The sequence below is a fragment of the Pteronotus mesoamericanus genome, unplaced genomic scaffold (genome assembly GCF_021234165.1).
Source record: "Pteronotus mesoamericanus isolate MK-2021 breed Mesoamerican mustached bat unplaced genomic scaffold, CSHL_Meso_final scaffold_31, whole genome shotgun sequence".
Taxonomy (NCBI): Eukaryota; Metazoa; Chordata; class Mammalia; order Chiroptera; family Mormoopidae; genus Pteronotus; species Pteronotus mesoamericanus.
In genome coordinates this window covers 6,353,476-6,366,339 of record NW_026555312.1, presented here as the reverse complement: position 1 = coordinate 6,366,339, position 12,864 = coordinate 6,353,476, and the positions used below count along the sequence as shown (strand labels likewise).

At 44.2% G+C, this 12,864-nt stretch overlaps 1 protein-coding gene across 1 annotated transcript in view; it reads left to right on the top strand.

Moving 5' to 3' along the window:
• Nucleotides 1-12,864, top strand: part of ABCA4 (ATP binding cassette subfamily A member 4) — a 125,817-nt gene that overhangs the window by 61,985 nt on the left and 50,968 nt on the right. Inside the window, exons 14-17 of the mRNA XM_054592061.1 lie at nucleotides 1,545-1,767; nucleotides 4,972-5,193; nucleotides 8,078-8,282; nucleotides 10,963-11,028. Of these exons, the coding sequence (XP_054448036.1) occupies nucleotides 1,545-1,767; nucleotides 4,972-5,193; nucleotides 8,078-8,282; nucleotides 10,963-11,028 (716 nt within the window). The remainder of the gene's footprint in view (nucleotides 1-1,544; nucleotides 1,768-4,971; nucleotides 5,194-8,077; nucleotides 8,283-10,962; nucleotides 11,029-12,864) is intronic.

Below are 12,864 nucleotides of genomic sequence, written 5' to 3'. Positions count from 1 at the left end.
GGTTCCTAGGAGCCTCAGAATAATGCAGCTCTTTCCCTGATTAACATTCCCATGATGAATGCTTAATGAAAGGTAGAGGAATGTGCTGGATGAGCTCAGGTCCTCCCTGCCTGCCCTCTCCCCTCCCCAGGCCTGTACATTTGTTGGCCAGTAACAAGCTAAGCAAATAACCTAGTGTTTTCTGATCTTGCATTTGGGGGATGGTAAAAAGAGGGACAGAGGGGTGGAGAGAGCTGGGAGGGTCCATTTCCCATGGCGAATGGGGGCAGAAATGCTCCCAGGACAGAGGCAGAGACCTACAACTGGCTTAGGGACTCAACTCCTAGAAAAAACTGGAAAGGTCACGATAGTGTACAAGTGCGTCTACAGGGTTCAGCGAGGAGAGAGATGTGCACAGCCTAAAGAAAAGAAGAATCAAATTGCCAGCTGGCAAGATAGTAAGATAAAGGCCAGTGTGGGCACAGGAAACCCTCTTTCAACATCCTAGTCCAATCCATTCTTCTTCCTGGGCTCTACAGAAGACTAAAGAGATAACAGTGGCTGTTCTGTAACCAGTTTGGGCTTGGACAATGCCCAGAGATGGAAAGTAGAGCCAGGGGCAAAAGCCCAGTTCCACTTTTAGGATCAGAATGGGAGTGGCTGGCAGGGAATTGGGCAGACTGTGAGGAGAGACTAAGGACTCTGCGCATTCAGTGTGTGAGAGCCCTCTGTTGGCAGGTCCTAGAAGTGCAGACTTTATGCATTCATAATTCTTTCCCTAGGGCCATCTTGAGTGAAGCCCTCCCATGCTGTAATCACGCCCTCCCTGCGACAATCAACAATTTTCAATAGATAATAATTCCAGGGGATTTACTAGCATATCAAGCACATAAAAACATGGGTAAAGTTCACAATAAAATAATTCTACATTATCAAATCTACTCTGCTTGCTGAAATGGATATCTATGTATTTATTCCACAGGTTCATGGCTGGTAGAGTCAGTGGCTATTGGATCACTGATTGATTTATTGATGGTCTTCTGGAACTGCCACACTGATTAGTTATATTGTGCCTCTTCCTGCAAAACTGGGGATCCTCCAGGGTAGATAGTACTACCCTGCCTTGGGGGGCCCAAGTTTTGATCTCAACACCACCAGTTCTCTTTGTTTGTGGTCCTTGTCCTTGGGCTTCAGTGTCCGTTGACACATATCTGTCTACTCTAGTCACATGCCACATCACCAAGTCTGCAGTCCTTTCCTGCGAAACCTTACAACTAGGTATATACTGTGTAACATACATAGTACGATTTTATTTACACATTTAACTTATAGAGCATTCATCTGGGCTAACCAAAAAGCTACCATCTTGCTCTAAAGAAAAAGTAATCCTTCAGGAAAAAGTGCTATATATTAAAAGATTCAAGCCCATTGGGTGCTCGTTGGAAATTAGTCTGCCTTTCCCTTCACCAGGTCCTTGTTCTCAACACATGCATTCAACAAACATTTATTCCATCTCTACCAGGTATAGAGAATCCTACCATTCTGCTTTTCTCTTCTTGTTTCAGTTTTATGGTCATCCTGAACCGCTGTTTCCCTATCTTCATGGTGCTGGCCTGGGTCTATTCTGTTTCCATGACTGTAAAGAACATCGTCTTGGAGAAGGAGTTGAGACTGAAGGAAACCTTGAAAAATCAGGGTGTTTCCAACACGGTGATTTGGTGTACCTGGTTCCTGGACAGCTTCTCTATCATGTCAATGAGCATCTTCCTCCTGACAATATTCATCATGGTAAGCCACAAGGAGAAGCCCCAGAAAATCTTGAATAGTTTTGTTCCTCCTGCCTTTCCTCCTGTTAATGAACTTGTGTCTAGATTAGTCATCTGACCACCAAGGATAGCATGACATGTAACTGCCCAGCCACTTTAGCCAAGTCTCCCCCAGGAAGCCACTGTATCATCATGTCTTCCCTGCTCCCACTTCCTGCCCAGGGAGCCACAGTCGACACAGATTATCTAGCCCCTATCCATGGACTGTCTGGAGAAGCTGCTGTTAGCAGAGCCCAGCACAGGGTGATTCTATGTGCAAAGGGTTCTCTCTTTCCAAACACAGAAGAAATTAATACAAGGAGTGCTTTTTGGGGATTACCGTCCCAACCACCAGCTGGGGTGGGAATGTGGAGAGCGTTTTCAGAGTATTAGGGGAAGAGATCTGGATTGTTTATTATCTTCATGGTCTCACCACCCATGCTGCCTGCAGAATCTTCAAGACCTCTCTGTTTCAAAGAATGGAATTTGGAGTCTATCCTTTCTCAGTGATAGGAGTTTTTATAACCCTAGAGAGCAGGCAGAGGTCCATCCTCTGAAAACTTGCAGCTCTCTCACAAGCTATACCTGGAAATAAAATGCGAATTTACTATTTTACAATTATTTTGTATTATTTCACATGGCTAAAACTTCATTTTTAGTTCCTCCAGAGTTGATGATTTTTTTTTCGTGCTTGTTAAATGATAAGGACATAAATTTAGGTAGCTTTTGATATTAATTTGATGAGATTTAGGGTAAGTTTCAGACCTCAGGCTTTGTAAGCTCCTGATATAGTGTCATCAAACTGGTTCTGCCTCTTTCCCATCATCATATTCAGTGACCCTTTGCACCAGGCAAAGTGTATGTTGACACAGACTCTGGTTAAGCATGTGCCATCCATGCTGGACAACACCTGGTAACTACCTGGTTCAGAAATGTTCCATTACGTATCCTGTCCAACCAACACGTATCCATTTAAACTAAACCCTGCCCCTTTGCAGTAAAATGTACTAGGTCTGAGGGGTTTTGATTTTAGTGTTACACTGAGATCCAGTGAGCTGTGACCTTAGCTGAATCCTGTGCTAGAGAGCTATCAAAACCAGTGCTGATATAGAGGTCATTCTGTTCATCACAACCCAACGCAGATGCAGCTTTAAATATATAAAGGGTCCCAGAGCTCCATAGCAATGAGGGGAGAAACTGAGCATCTTGTATGCCTCTGGGGGTTCCCTTGTTCCTTCCCATCCTTCAATCTGCTCCTTTCCCCACTACCAAGGGGACATCTGTGTCCTCAGAACTAAATGATTCGAAATGTATAAGCATCTGACTTACACAAAATGCATAAACATGCATGACATCGCACAATGGCCATAGACTTGTTGCTGATAATTAACATTCAGATTTGCCTTCCTAAGAATGAACACAGGGACTTCAAAGCACTTAGGATGTGAGGTAGAGAATGTTCACCAAGAATTTCTTGTACAAAAGGGTTTCACCTTGTGGGAACCAGAATATTGTTCCAGTAATGACGCAAACAGAGCTTTCCACACCAGAATAGGATTTTCCTTTTAATGACGCTTCCATCTTTCCCTTGTTCTTCCTTCCCAACTCAACTATGCAGGAAAGAAGCTGGAAGCTGGTACAATGGGAGGCTTCCCTTGTTATTCAAGCTCTAAGAACAAAAAAGAAAAAGTGTCCCTCAAAGGAAGCCAAGGCCAATGAAATTGTTGGGTCAGCCAAATGAATTTCATCTCTGCCTTAAATCAATGAGAAATTCTATAGACATAGAAGTTTGTAGGACTTCGCTTTGAGCTGAGATAAGAAATGCATTTCATTCCTCTGAGAATAGCAACAACTGTCTTAAAATTCTTCCAGCCAAAAGCCACAGGTTGAGCCATGGACTTGCTTTTATGTGGACTGTGTGTGATTAAGGAGATTAAGGAGAAAGAGTGAGCTTTCCAGCGTGGTGTGGGGACCTCTTTGACACAAAATTAGGAGCTCTGAGTCTTGATCTTCAGTTTTATTTAGAATTCCTCAAAGTTTGGTTATAGTTAAGCATGGCTCTCTTCCACTACTCTTTGCCATTTGTTTTATTCTATTTTTTAAAATCTGTTGTATCAAAGCCCAGCTGGTGTGAGAGCATGAGTGGAGGAGAAATGGTAGCAACAGCAGATAAGTAGCACGTATGTTCTACTCAACTCTCAAATGCCCGTTACAGATCTTGCTAATTGGTCACTCTTTTCCCCTGCGAGGAACCAGTGCTGCCGGGCACCACTACCAGTTAATCTGACCAGTTAAAGCGATGGACCTTATCTGTGTCTTTATGTTCCCAAGAACAGGTGGTGACCTCTATATATTTGGAGTTAATGTACAAAGGATAAAAGTCTGCATAGGATGCCACAGCAAAGGAGAACCAAGAAGGGCTAATCAATTTGAACATTTCAATTTATTCTATAATGTAATTTGCCAGGAGCTCATTTATTAAAAATACTTAGGTTGGACCTATTCTCTATAAAGCCAAAGTGATTGAATCATTAGTTAATGGGAAAGATACTGAGTATTACTGATGTGTCCTATGAAATGATATTTATATGACATTACAGATGGGGTATTACTTTACTTCCAAGTGCTAAGGATTAATTACTGATATTTTCACCTTGTGAGTGGCAAATCTCAGAATACAAGTACAAGTTATTTTGTTAGCAGGCCAGACCTCAGGCAAAATTTCAAAGCTTGTTGGGTGGTCTCTCTCTTTTTAATTTTTAAAATTTTTTTAGCATCAACCCATTGCTGCCTTTACATGCTATGAGATGAGTTTCTTGGTTAATTCCATCTGCCTCTTTTGTTCCATATATCCCAGAGCTATTGATGCTCCAAGACCCCCTATGCAGATCTTCCTCCTCTGCTCAAATCCCACCAAGGATTTTCTCATTTAACACATAACAATTAGTTGGTATTAGTAATGTGTTATCCTCCTAGGGAAACAGCATTCATAGAATTTAAGGACCTCAATACATTGAGTCTTAAATGTGGAAATGTAGGTACCAGCAACAGGCTGGTGGGAGAGACTCCTCTGGGACAGAAGACTCCTGAAGGGCCTGGGTTCACTGCACAGAGATCACCCTTGAGAGGGACGCTGCCCCTGGACGTGGGTGGAAATTACTGACTAAGGGGGCCTCTTTGGTTTCAGCATGGAAGGATCCTGCATTACAGCAACCCGTTCATCCTCTTCCTGTTCCTGCTGGCTTTCTCCACGGCAACGATCATGCAGTGCTTCCTGCTCAGCACCTTCTTCTCCAGGGCGAGCCTGGCCGCAGCCTGTAGCGGGGTCATCTACTTCACCCTCTACCTGCCTCACATCCTCTGCTTCGCCTGGCAGGACCTGATGGCGGCCGACCTGAAGATGGCTGTGGTGAGGGACCATGGGCTCACTGCTGGCACGTGCTCTGAGGGGTCTGTCGCCATCCAAGAGGACCGGCCCGCCCTTTGAAGGGATCCACTTTGCCTTCAGGCTCAAAGGGATGCAGTAAGGCTTAAGGGCACCGGGATAAAAGTGAGAGTGACCGGACAATTCCTCTTCACCAAACCTGCTTGATTAGTCTGCCCTGGGAAGTAAATGAAAACCAGTTCGGCTCATAGGTCCCTTTGTGTATCCACAAGAGGAAATAGCCAGGCCCATTTCACTCCATTGTCTATTCTTAGCATTTGACAAGATTCAGAAGGAAGGAGCTTGTCTCCCTAATTGTTCTGTCCACAAAGATGTTTCCATGAATTAAAAGTTTTTGTTTCTTGCCAAAAGAACTTCAACCGGGGCAGCTCTCCAAGTATCATTTTCACGCTCTACCACTGCTGGCAGCGCGGGGTGTAGAAAGGAGCCGGGCCCAAGCCGGGTCCTCTTGCCAGCAGAGGTGTCCAGAAACTGGACTGGACTTGTGATTGCCTGAGAGACCTCTTAGTTCAAGATTCCAGAACACCACTGTCCTTTCCTCTAATCATTTTCAAATAGGTTACTTCCACCTTCTCACTGGGCTAAAGAGCTTCTGGGCCCTGTAGGGTGCAGTTCTCCTTGTCCTCCAGAATCTCCCTGTCCACCATTTGCTGTGCAGTGGAGTTGAGAAAGAACTACCACCTGCTTCTCTTGGGGAAATATCTAAGGTCTAAGTTGTTCTCACAATTCAAACTTAGTTGGTTCCAGAGCGGCCAGGACATCTGTCTTTTATTTCTCACGCTAAATAAGAAACTAATTGCTGCTATCTATAGCACCCAATTTTCTTATTTTAAAAAATTTTTTTATTGTTATTCTATTAGAATTGTCCCGATTTTCCCCTGTTGCTCTCGCCTCTCCTGCCCCCTGCCCCCACCGTCAATCCCCACACCGTTGTCCATGTCCCTGGGTCATTCACACATGTTCTTTGACTAGTCCCTTCCCCTTCTTTCCACCATTGTCCCCCTCCCCTCTTCCTCTGCCTGCTGTCAGTCTGCTCCATGTTTCTGTGCCTCTGGTTCTGTTTTGCTCGCTAGTTTATTTTTGTTTATTAGATTCCTCTCATGTGAGATCATGTGGTATTTGTCTTTGACTGGCTTATTTCACTTAGCATAATGCTCTCCTGTTCCATCCATGCTGTCACAAAAGGTAGGAGTTTCTTTCTGCTGCGTAGTATTCTGTTGTGTAAATGTACCACAGTTTTTTGACCCACTCATCTGCTGATGGGCACTTAGGCTGTTTCTAGTACTTGGTTATTATAAACAGTCCTGCTAAGAACACAGGGGTGCATAAGTTCTTTTGAATTGGTCTTTTGGGATTCTTGGGAATATATTCCCAGCAGTAGAATTGCCGGGTCAAAAGGCAGTTCCATTTTTAATTTTTTAAGGAAATTCCATACTGTTTTCCACAGAGGCTGTACCAGTCTGTATTCCCACCAAGATTACACTAGGGTTCCCTTTTCTCTATATTCTCACCAGCACTTGTTGTTTTTTGAATTACTAATGATGGCTATTCTGACCAGTGTGCATCTCTCTGATGGCTAATGGTGTTGAGCATCTTTTCTTATGTCTATGGGCCATCTGTATGTCCTCCTTGGAGAAGTGTCTATTCAGATCCTTTGCCTATTTTTTAATTGGATTGTTTGTCTTTCTGGTGTTGAGTCTTATGAGTTCTTTGTATAATTTGGAGATTAGACCTTGTCCGGTGTATCATTGGCAAATATGTTCTCCCATATGGTCAGTTCCCTTGTCATTTTAATGATGGTTTCTTTGGCTATTGGACCCAATTTTCTAAAATGATCACAATGGATTCATAGCAAGAAGTCCTTTGGACTCTGCCTGGGGGTAGAGCTGAATGACCTTGGCATACTGGCCAGTATTTTGAGACCACAGCTAGATTCTGGGGTGTGTGGATCCACCAGGAAGCTCTCGTTCAGGCAGCCATGTGGATCAGGTCTGGGCTGAGATATTTTAAATTTGTGTGTGTGTGTGTGTGTGTGTGAACATATAGCTAAATAACCCCTTCTTTTAGAGACGCATTCTGAACCCTACCCTCGGTCCTCCAAACTATGGGGAGGCCTCTGAGTGGAGGGAGTGGGAATAGCCCATCCCTCTGCCTGTGTTTATGTGCCTCTGTCAGGTCAGGTCCACCTGTGAGGACTTGGCTGGGGAACTTCCTCTTTAGACTGTCTTCTCTGCACACCGCCCAGCCAGCTGGCTAGTACTCTCCCCAGAGAACCTAAAAGAATGAGTGTCCCCAGTCTGGAGATGGGAAAACGTAAGATAGTTGATGTTGTCTGAGGCATTTCTGGACTCTAACAGACCCCAGGAGGTCATGAGACCTTCCTCTGTGTGGCCCCCTAGCCTGCCCTGGGAAACTGATGACTTTGTGGACCCGTCCAGTGGGATTCTCACAAAGTGGCTCAAGTTAGCTTCTTTGTTCTACCAAGAACTGTGATCTTAAGAAAGAAGGAGAAAGAAGGGGGAAAGGTGGGTAAAGGAACATGAGGACCTTTGGTCTTTCAGTATGGTATGCTGTGCTGTGTTTGTCTTCCTCATTCCACAACTGTGTTTCGTTGAACAGGTGAGATGTGGCCTGGTGGGTAGTAGGCAGGGTGTCTAAGACCTGAGAGGCATTCATAGAATTCTTGTCCCGCGAGAAGACTGCTTTAACCCTTCCCTAGTGTGGCTTTACACCTGGATGCAATGAGGACCTTCTTTTGGCCCTCCTCCCTGCATGTGAGCATCTGGGTGCTGCTGAATTGGGTGCAAGACCCTCTGCTCACCTGTGGACCCTCTTTGCCCCACTGCAGAGCCTGCTGTCTCCTGTGGCATTTGGGTTTGGCACTGAGTACCTGGCCCGCTTTGAGGAGCAAGGCCTTGGGCTGCAGTGGAGCAATATTGGGAAGAGTCCCATGGAAGGGGATGAGTTCAGCTTCCTGATGTCCATGAAGATGATGCTCCTCGATGCTGCTCTGTACGGCTTGCTTGCCTGGTACCTTGACCAGGTATTTCCAGGTAAGTGTTCCTATTCATAGGGTAAAAATAATTGGGTTCTTCAGATCCCCAGCCTGCCCCTTTTCTTCTAGTTTAAATCTCATCCTTTCTAAGCTCTCTTAATTTGGGCACTCAGAACTAGCATTTGAAACTGAAATCCAGGAGCCAAAAATTCTCCAGTGAATGCTGTTGGCTGCACAGTAGGAATAGATCCAGAATCTGATTCCTTGCCACCACCTCTGCACATGCTTCCCAGTCCAGGTCTCATTCTCCCACTACTACTTTCTACCTGTCTGTTCTCACTGTGTTCAGGGATCCTTTCAGAATCTAGGTCAGACAGTGTCAACCTTCTGTTCAAGCGCCTCCGGTGGCTTTTCCTCTTGTTCAGGGCAAAATCCAATGTCCCAGCTCGGGCCTACAAGGTGCTTCATTTTCAGCCTCCAACTATCTTCCTCCTCTCCTATTACTCCATGTTTCTCTGCTGCAGCCACACCAGCATCGTTATTCAGAGTTCTTCAATACACTGAGCTCCTTTTCTTCTCAGGACCTTTGCATCTGCTGTTGTCACTGCCCTGAACACGTTTCTACACACACACACACACACACACACACACACACACACACACACTCTCTCTCTCTCTCTCTTTCTCTCTTTCTCTCTCTCTCCTATCTGCAGGCTTGCTTCCTCACTCTGTTCAGGTCTCTGTTTCCATGTCATTTTATCACTGGAATCTTTCCAGACTGAAACTTCCTAAATATCTATCCTTATATAAATAATAATCTTTCAGTGCTAACATCCCTTATTCTACTTTTTTTTTATATCACTATCTGACATAATATTTCTTTATGTGTTTGTGTGTCAACCTCTCCCAGTAGACTATGGGTCCATGAGAATATGTCCATCATCTCGACTATTCAGTGCCTAGAATAGGACCTTTATTTGGGTGCATACATATCTGATTAATCTGCACCATGAAAAATCAGCTCCTGAATCAAAATTGGCTATTTGCACACTGTTGTGTTTGCTTTGTAGAAATCACATTTTCCTTCAAATTAATCTTTCCTAGTAGCTAGAGAAGTCCCACCTTCATTTGAGTGGTCTGTGGTCTCCAAGTCAACCCACAGCCACATTATGCTGTGGCTTCCACGGCTGGCTCTCGACGCTGTGGCCAGGAGCTGCAGGGGAGAGGGAGACTGGGCCTGGTCCCTGGAAAGAGATGTACTCACAGCTCTCAGATCATCTCAGGGCAGCATTTGCTGGCAGAAATATGTAGGCAGCAAGCCTGGAGTAGGAAAAAGATCACTAGACTGAGTCAGGAGGCCTGGATTTAGATCCTAACTGTGTGACTGTATTAGTTTTCTAAGGCTGTCATAACAAAGTACCACAAACTGGGTCGCTTAGAACAACAAACATTTATTATTTCACAGTTTTGGAGGCTCGAAGTCCAAAGTCAAGGCGTTGGCAAGGCCATACTCCCTCTGAAACCTGTGTGGGAAGGATGATCTCTGCACACCCCATCATAAAGCTATTTAGGGGCCCCCACAGAATCACCTCATTAGCATAAGTTCAGGTGTGGCTCACAACAGGGCTCATTATGAATAACAAAATGCACTCCTATCATTCAGGAAACTCCAAGGGTTTGGGGAGCTTTACCAGAAACTGGAAAAGAAGACCAAATATATTTTGTATTCTACGACGCACCTTAACATATCATTTTTTGGTGCAGGGTGCAGGGGTGCTAAACAATTCAACCCATAACAGTGACTTTGAGCAACACACTTGACCTTGCTCAGCTGCAGTTTTTTTCTGTCTCATTGGGCCATTAGAAGGCGACAAGTGAAAATTGGTTGGATTGAGAATGAAGTATGCGCATAATTCAAGAGCTTTATTTTAGCCAATTTGTTTAACAACTATTTACTGAATAGCCCCTGTGTTTTAGTTTCACCACCAGGTTCTGGGAAAAGAGCGGTGGAAAAAATAGACCCAGGGCTGCCCTAAAGGAGCTTACAGTCTGGCAGTGGCTGACAACCTTGGTATAACTATTAAATAAGCAAAAATAGGATTCTCGCAAAATCGACATTTTATAAGGAGCAAAGCTTGCTAAGAGAACTGGATTAGAAATTGGGAGTCTTTTCCTTGAAACCCAGATGGTTCCAGCAGGGTGGGGAGGTTAAATCCGTGGTATCCGAAGGAGCTTAGCAGTGTTAGAATGCTGTGCCCCTGCTTACGGAGCGGTGACCCGGGGCAGATGATTCAAACCCAGCGGGCCTCTGTTTCCCTGTCCATGAGAATACCACGTATCTCCTAGGGCTGTTCTGAGGATTAAATTATTTAACATACAGAAAAGGCTCACAGTAATGCCTGACACAGAAAAAGCATCTAACGCGTGTTAGTGATTATCACCGTTATTATATGATAATTATTGAAAAGGGCAAGATTAAATTCTTTAATAAAATGTTTTCTTAAAAAACTCATGTCAACCAAGATCATCAGTCTTAGTGTTGCTGGTCCCGTGCCCCCGCCCCGCCAAAAAATGATCTTTTGAATTAAAACAAGCTGGAAGTAGTAGCTGCGTAATGGCTTATGAGCTGTAAATATCTATTGTGACAATTTGAGGTTTAGATAGATAAATTCAATATAGAGCTGTGGCAAGGCAGGATAACTCAGGCTTTCTCTTTTTATTTTCCTGTCTATTTTTAGGGGATTATGGAACCCCACTTCCTTGGTACTTCCTTCTACAAGAGTCCTATTGGCTTGGTGGTGAAGGTGAGTTTTTTCAATTTAAAAATTAAAAAAAAAAACCACTTTAACATTTGAAACTAACTTTTTGGGCTATGGTATATGTGTGGGCTATACAGGTGGCTCTTACATCAAGTGTGTGATTCCTGATTGATTATTCTGCTGCCTCCTGGGAGGTCAGCCACCACGTAGCCTATGGGAACCCACCTTTTGTGACCAGTGCCTTAAATTGACCTAGTAAGAGAAGGTCAGACCACTTCAGGGTACATGTGACTTTTGCTGCTTCTCAATTTAAAGCAAAGAGATCCACAGAATCTTGAAGGAATTTTGCATTCAACCTTCTGCTGCCTTCCCTTCTGCTTTTTTCTCATTAATTTTTCAAAATATGAACTCCTTCTTTCATTCATTCTTTTAAAAGAATCATTCATTCTTTTAAAGGACCCAACCGGAGGCTGGGACAGAGTTGTGATCTTCGAGGCAAATACTCTCAGGCTCTCCTGGCACTGATCTTTGCGGTGGTTGGGGGAGAGGGCTGGAAGGGCATTGCCCAGAACGCCTCTTTGATAATAAAACTTACCTTTCCTATTGAACAGGGCAGGAGGCCACGGGAGCCTTCTGGAGGTGGGGTGTCGGGGGGACCACAGATTCTTTTGTGAGGTGTGAGAGGGCAGCAAAATTTCTGACCTGAGAGCTGGGGACTCCCCTGGATCGGAGAGGTTCTGGAAACAAAGGAAATATTTTCCAATTGGTTTGTTCCTCATCTACCTGCCTTTAACTTTGTATTATTGTGCCTGACCCCGGGTTTATCCTTTAAACACTAATATAGGTGTTTATTTTCTCTAGGGGATTAGTCTAGGGCCTTTAAAAGGTTTGGGTGGGTTCTTTCTTTCTTCTTTCTTTCTAATGATTCAAACAAACAGCACTTCCACAGCTCAGTACTTTTCCATTATGTTGATTTGTCTGTCTTGTCTACCTATAAACTTTTACATTTCTACAATGTTATAAATGGGAATTTTTAACATAGGAGTGTATTCCTGGAATGTTCCTAATTTTAATGAATATCAGGATTTGTGGGCATTTTTCTTTTTCTCTACAATCTTAGCAGAGATTTTTCTCTACAATCTTTGCCTCTCCAAAAAAAAAAAAAAAAAAAATTAAGACAAATGTTCTCCTTCAAAAATGAGTCACATATTTTTGCCAACAGAAGTTAAATACTTTTCACCTGTCTCACAGGCCAGACTGAAATAGATTCCTAAACCTCTCTAACATCAGAAAAGAGCTGAACTTCTCCACCTAACCCCCCTCCTTTCACAGATGAAACAGAGCCCAAGAGACAGCCAATGTCTTGCCCAAGTTCCCATTGGTCACTTGGGACAAAATCTGGAACTGGGACCCACATTTCCTGAAAAGGAATTCACTCCAATGGCTAAACTAGTAACAAGACTATTTCCTCCTGCTTTTTTATTACACGTTAGTACAGTATCCTAGCTAATAAAGTGATGAAAGGAATTGTGGACAATAGATTTAAAAATCCCTCAGGGAGCAGAAGTGGAAGTCCTGGAGGCCCATTACTTGTTACTCCACCACACGCCCTGCACATCTACAGAGGGCCGCGGGCAGAGCGAGGCCCTGCCTGGCTGCTGCCTGAAAACTCACCCCGCTCTCACGGGTGCATGAGGCTGGAGCCTTTAGATGCTTGGCGACAGTGGTTTCCTCCTGCCCCTGGTGTCCTCTCTGGCTGGCTCGCCCTCCCGCTTCTCTCCCCCCTTCCAGGATGTTCTGATGTCCTTTTATACCAAATGCCAAGGTTACAAAAAAAAATAAATGCCTCTGTGTGTGTGTGGTGGGGGCGGTGGATGGGGG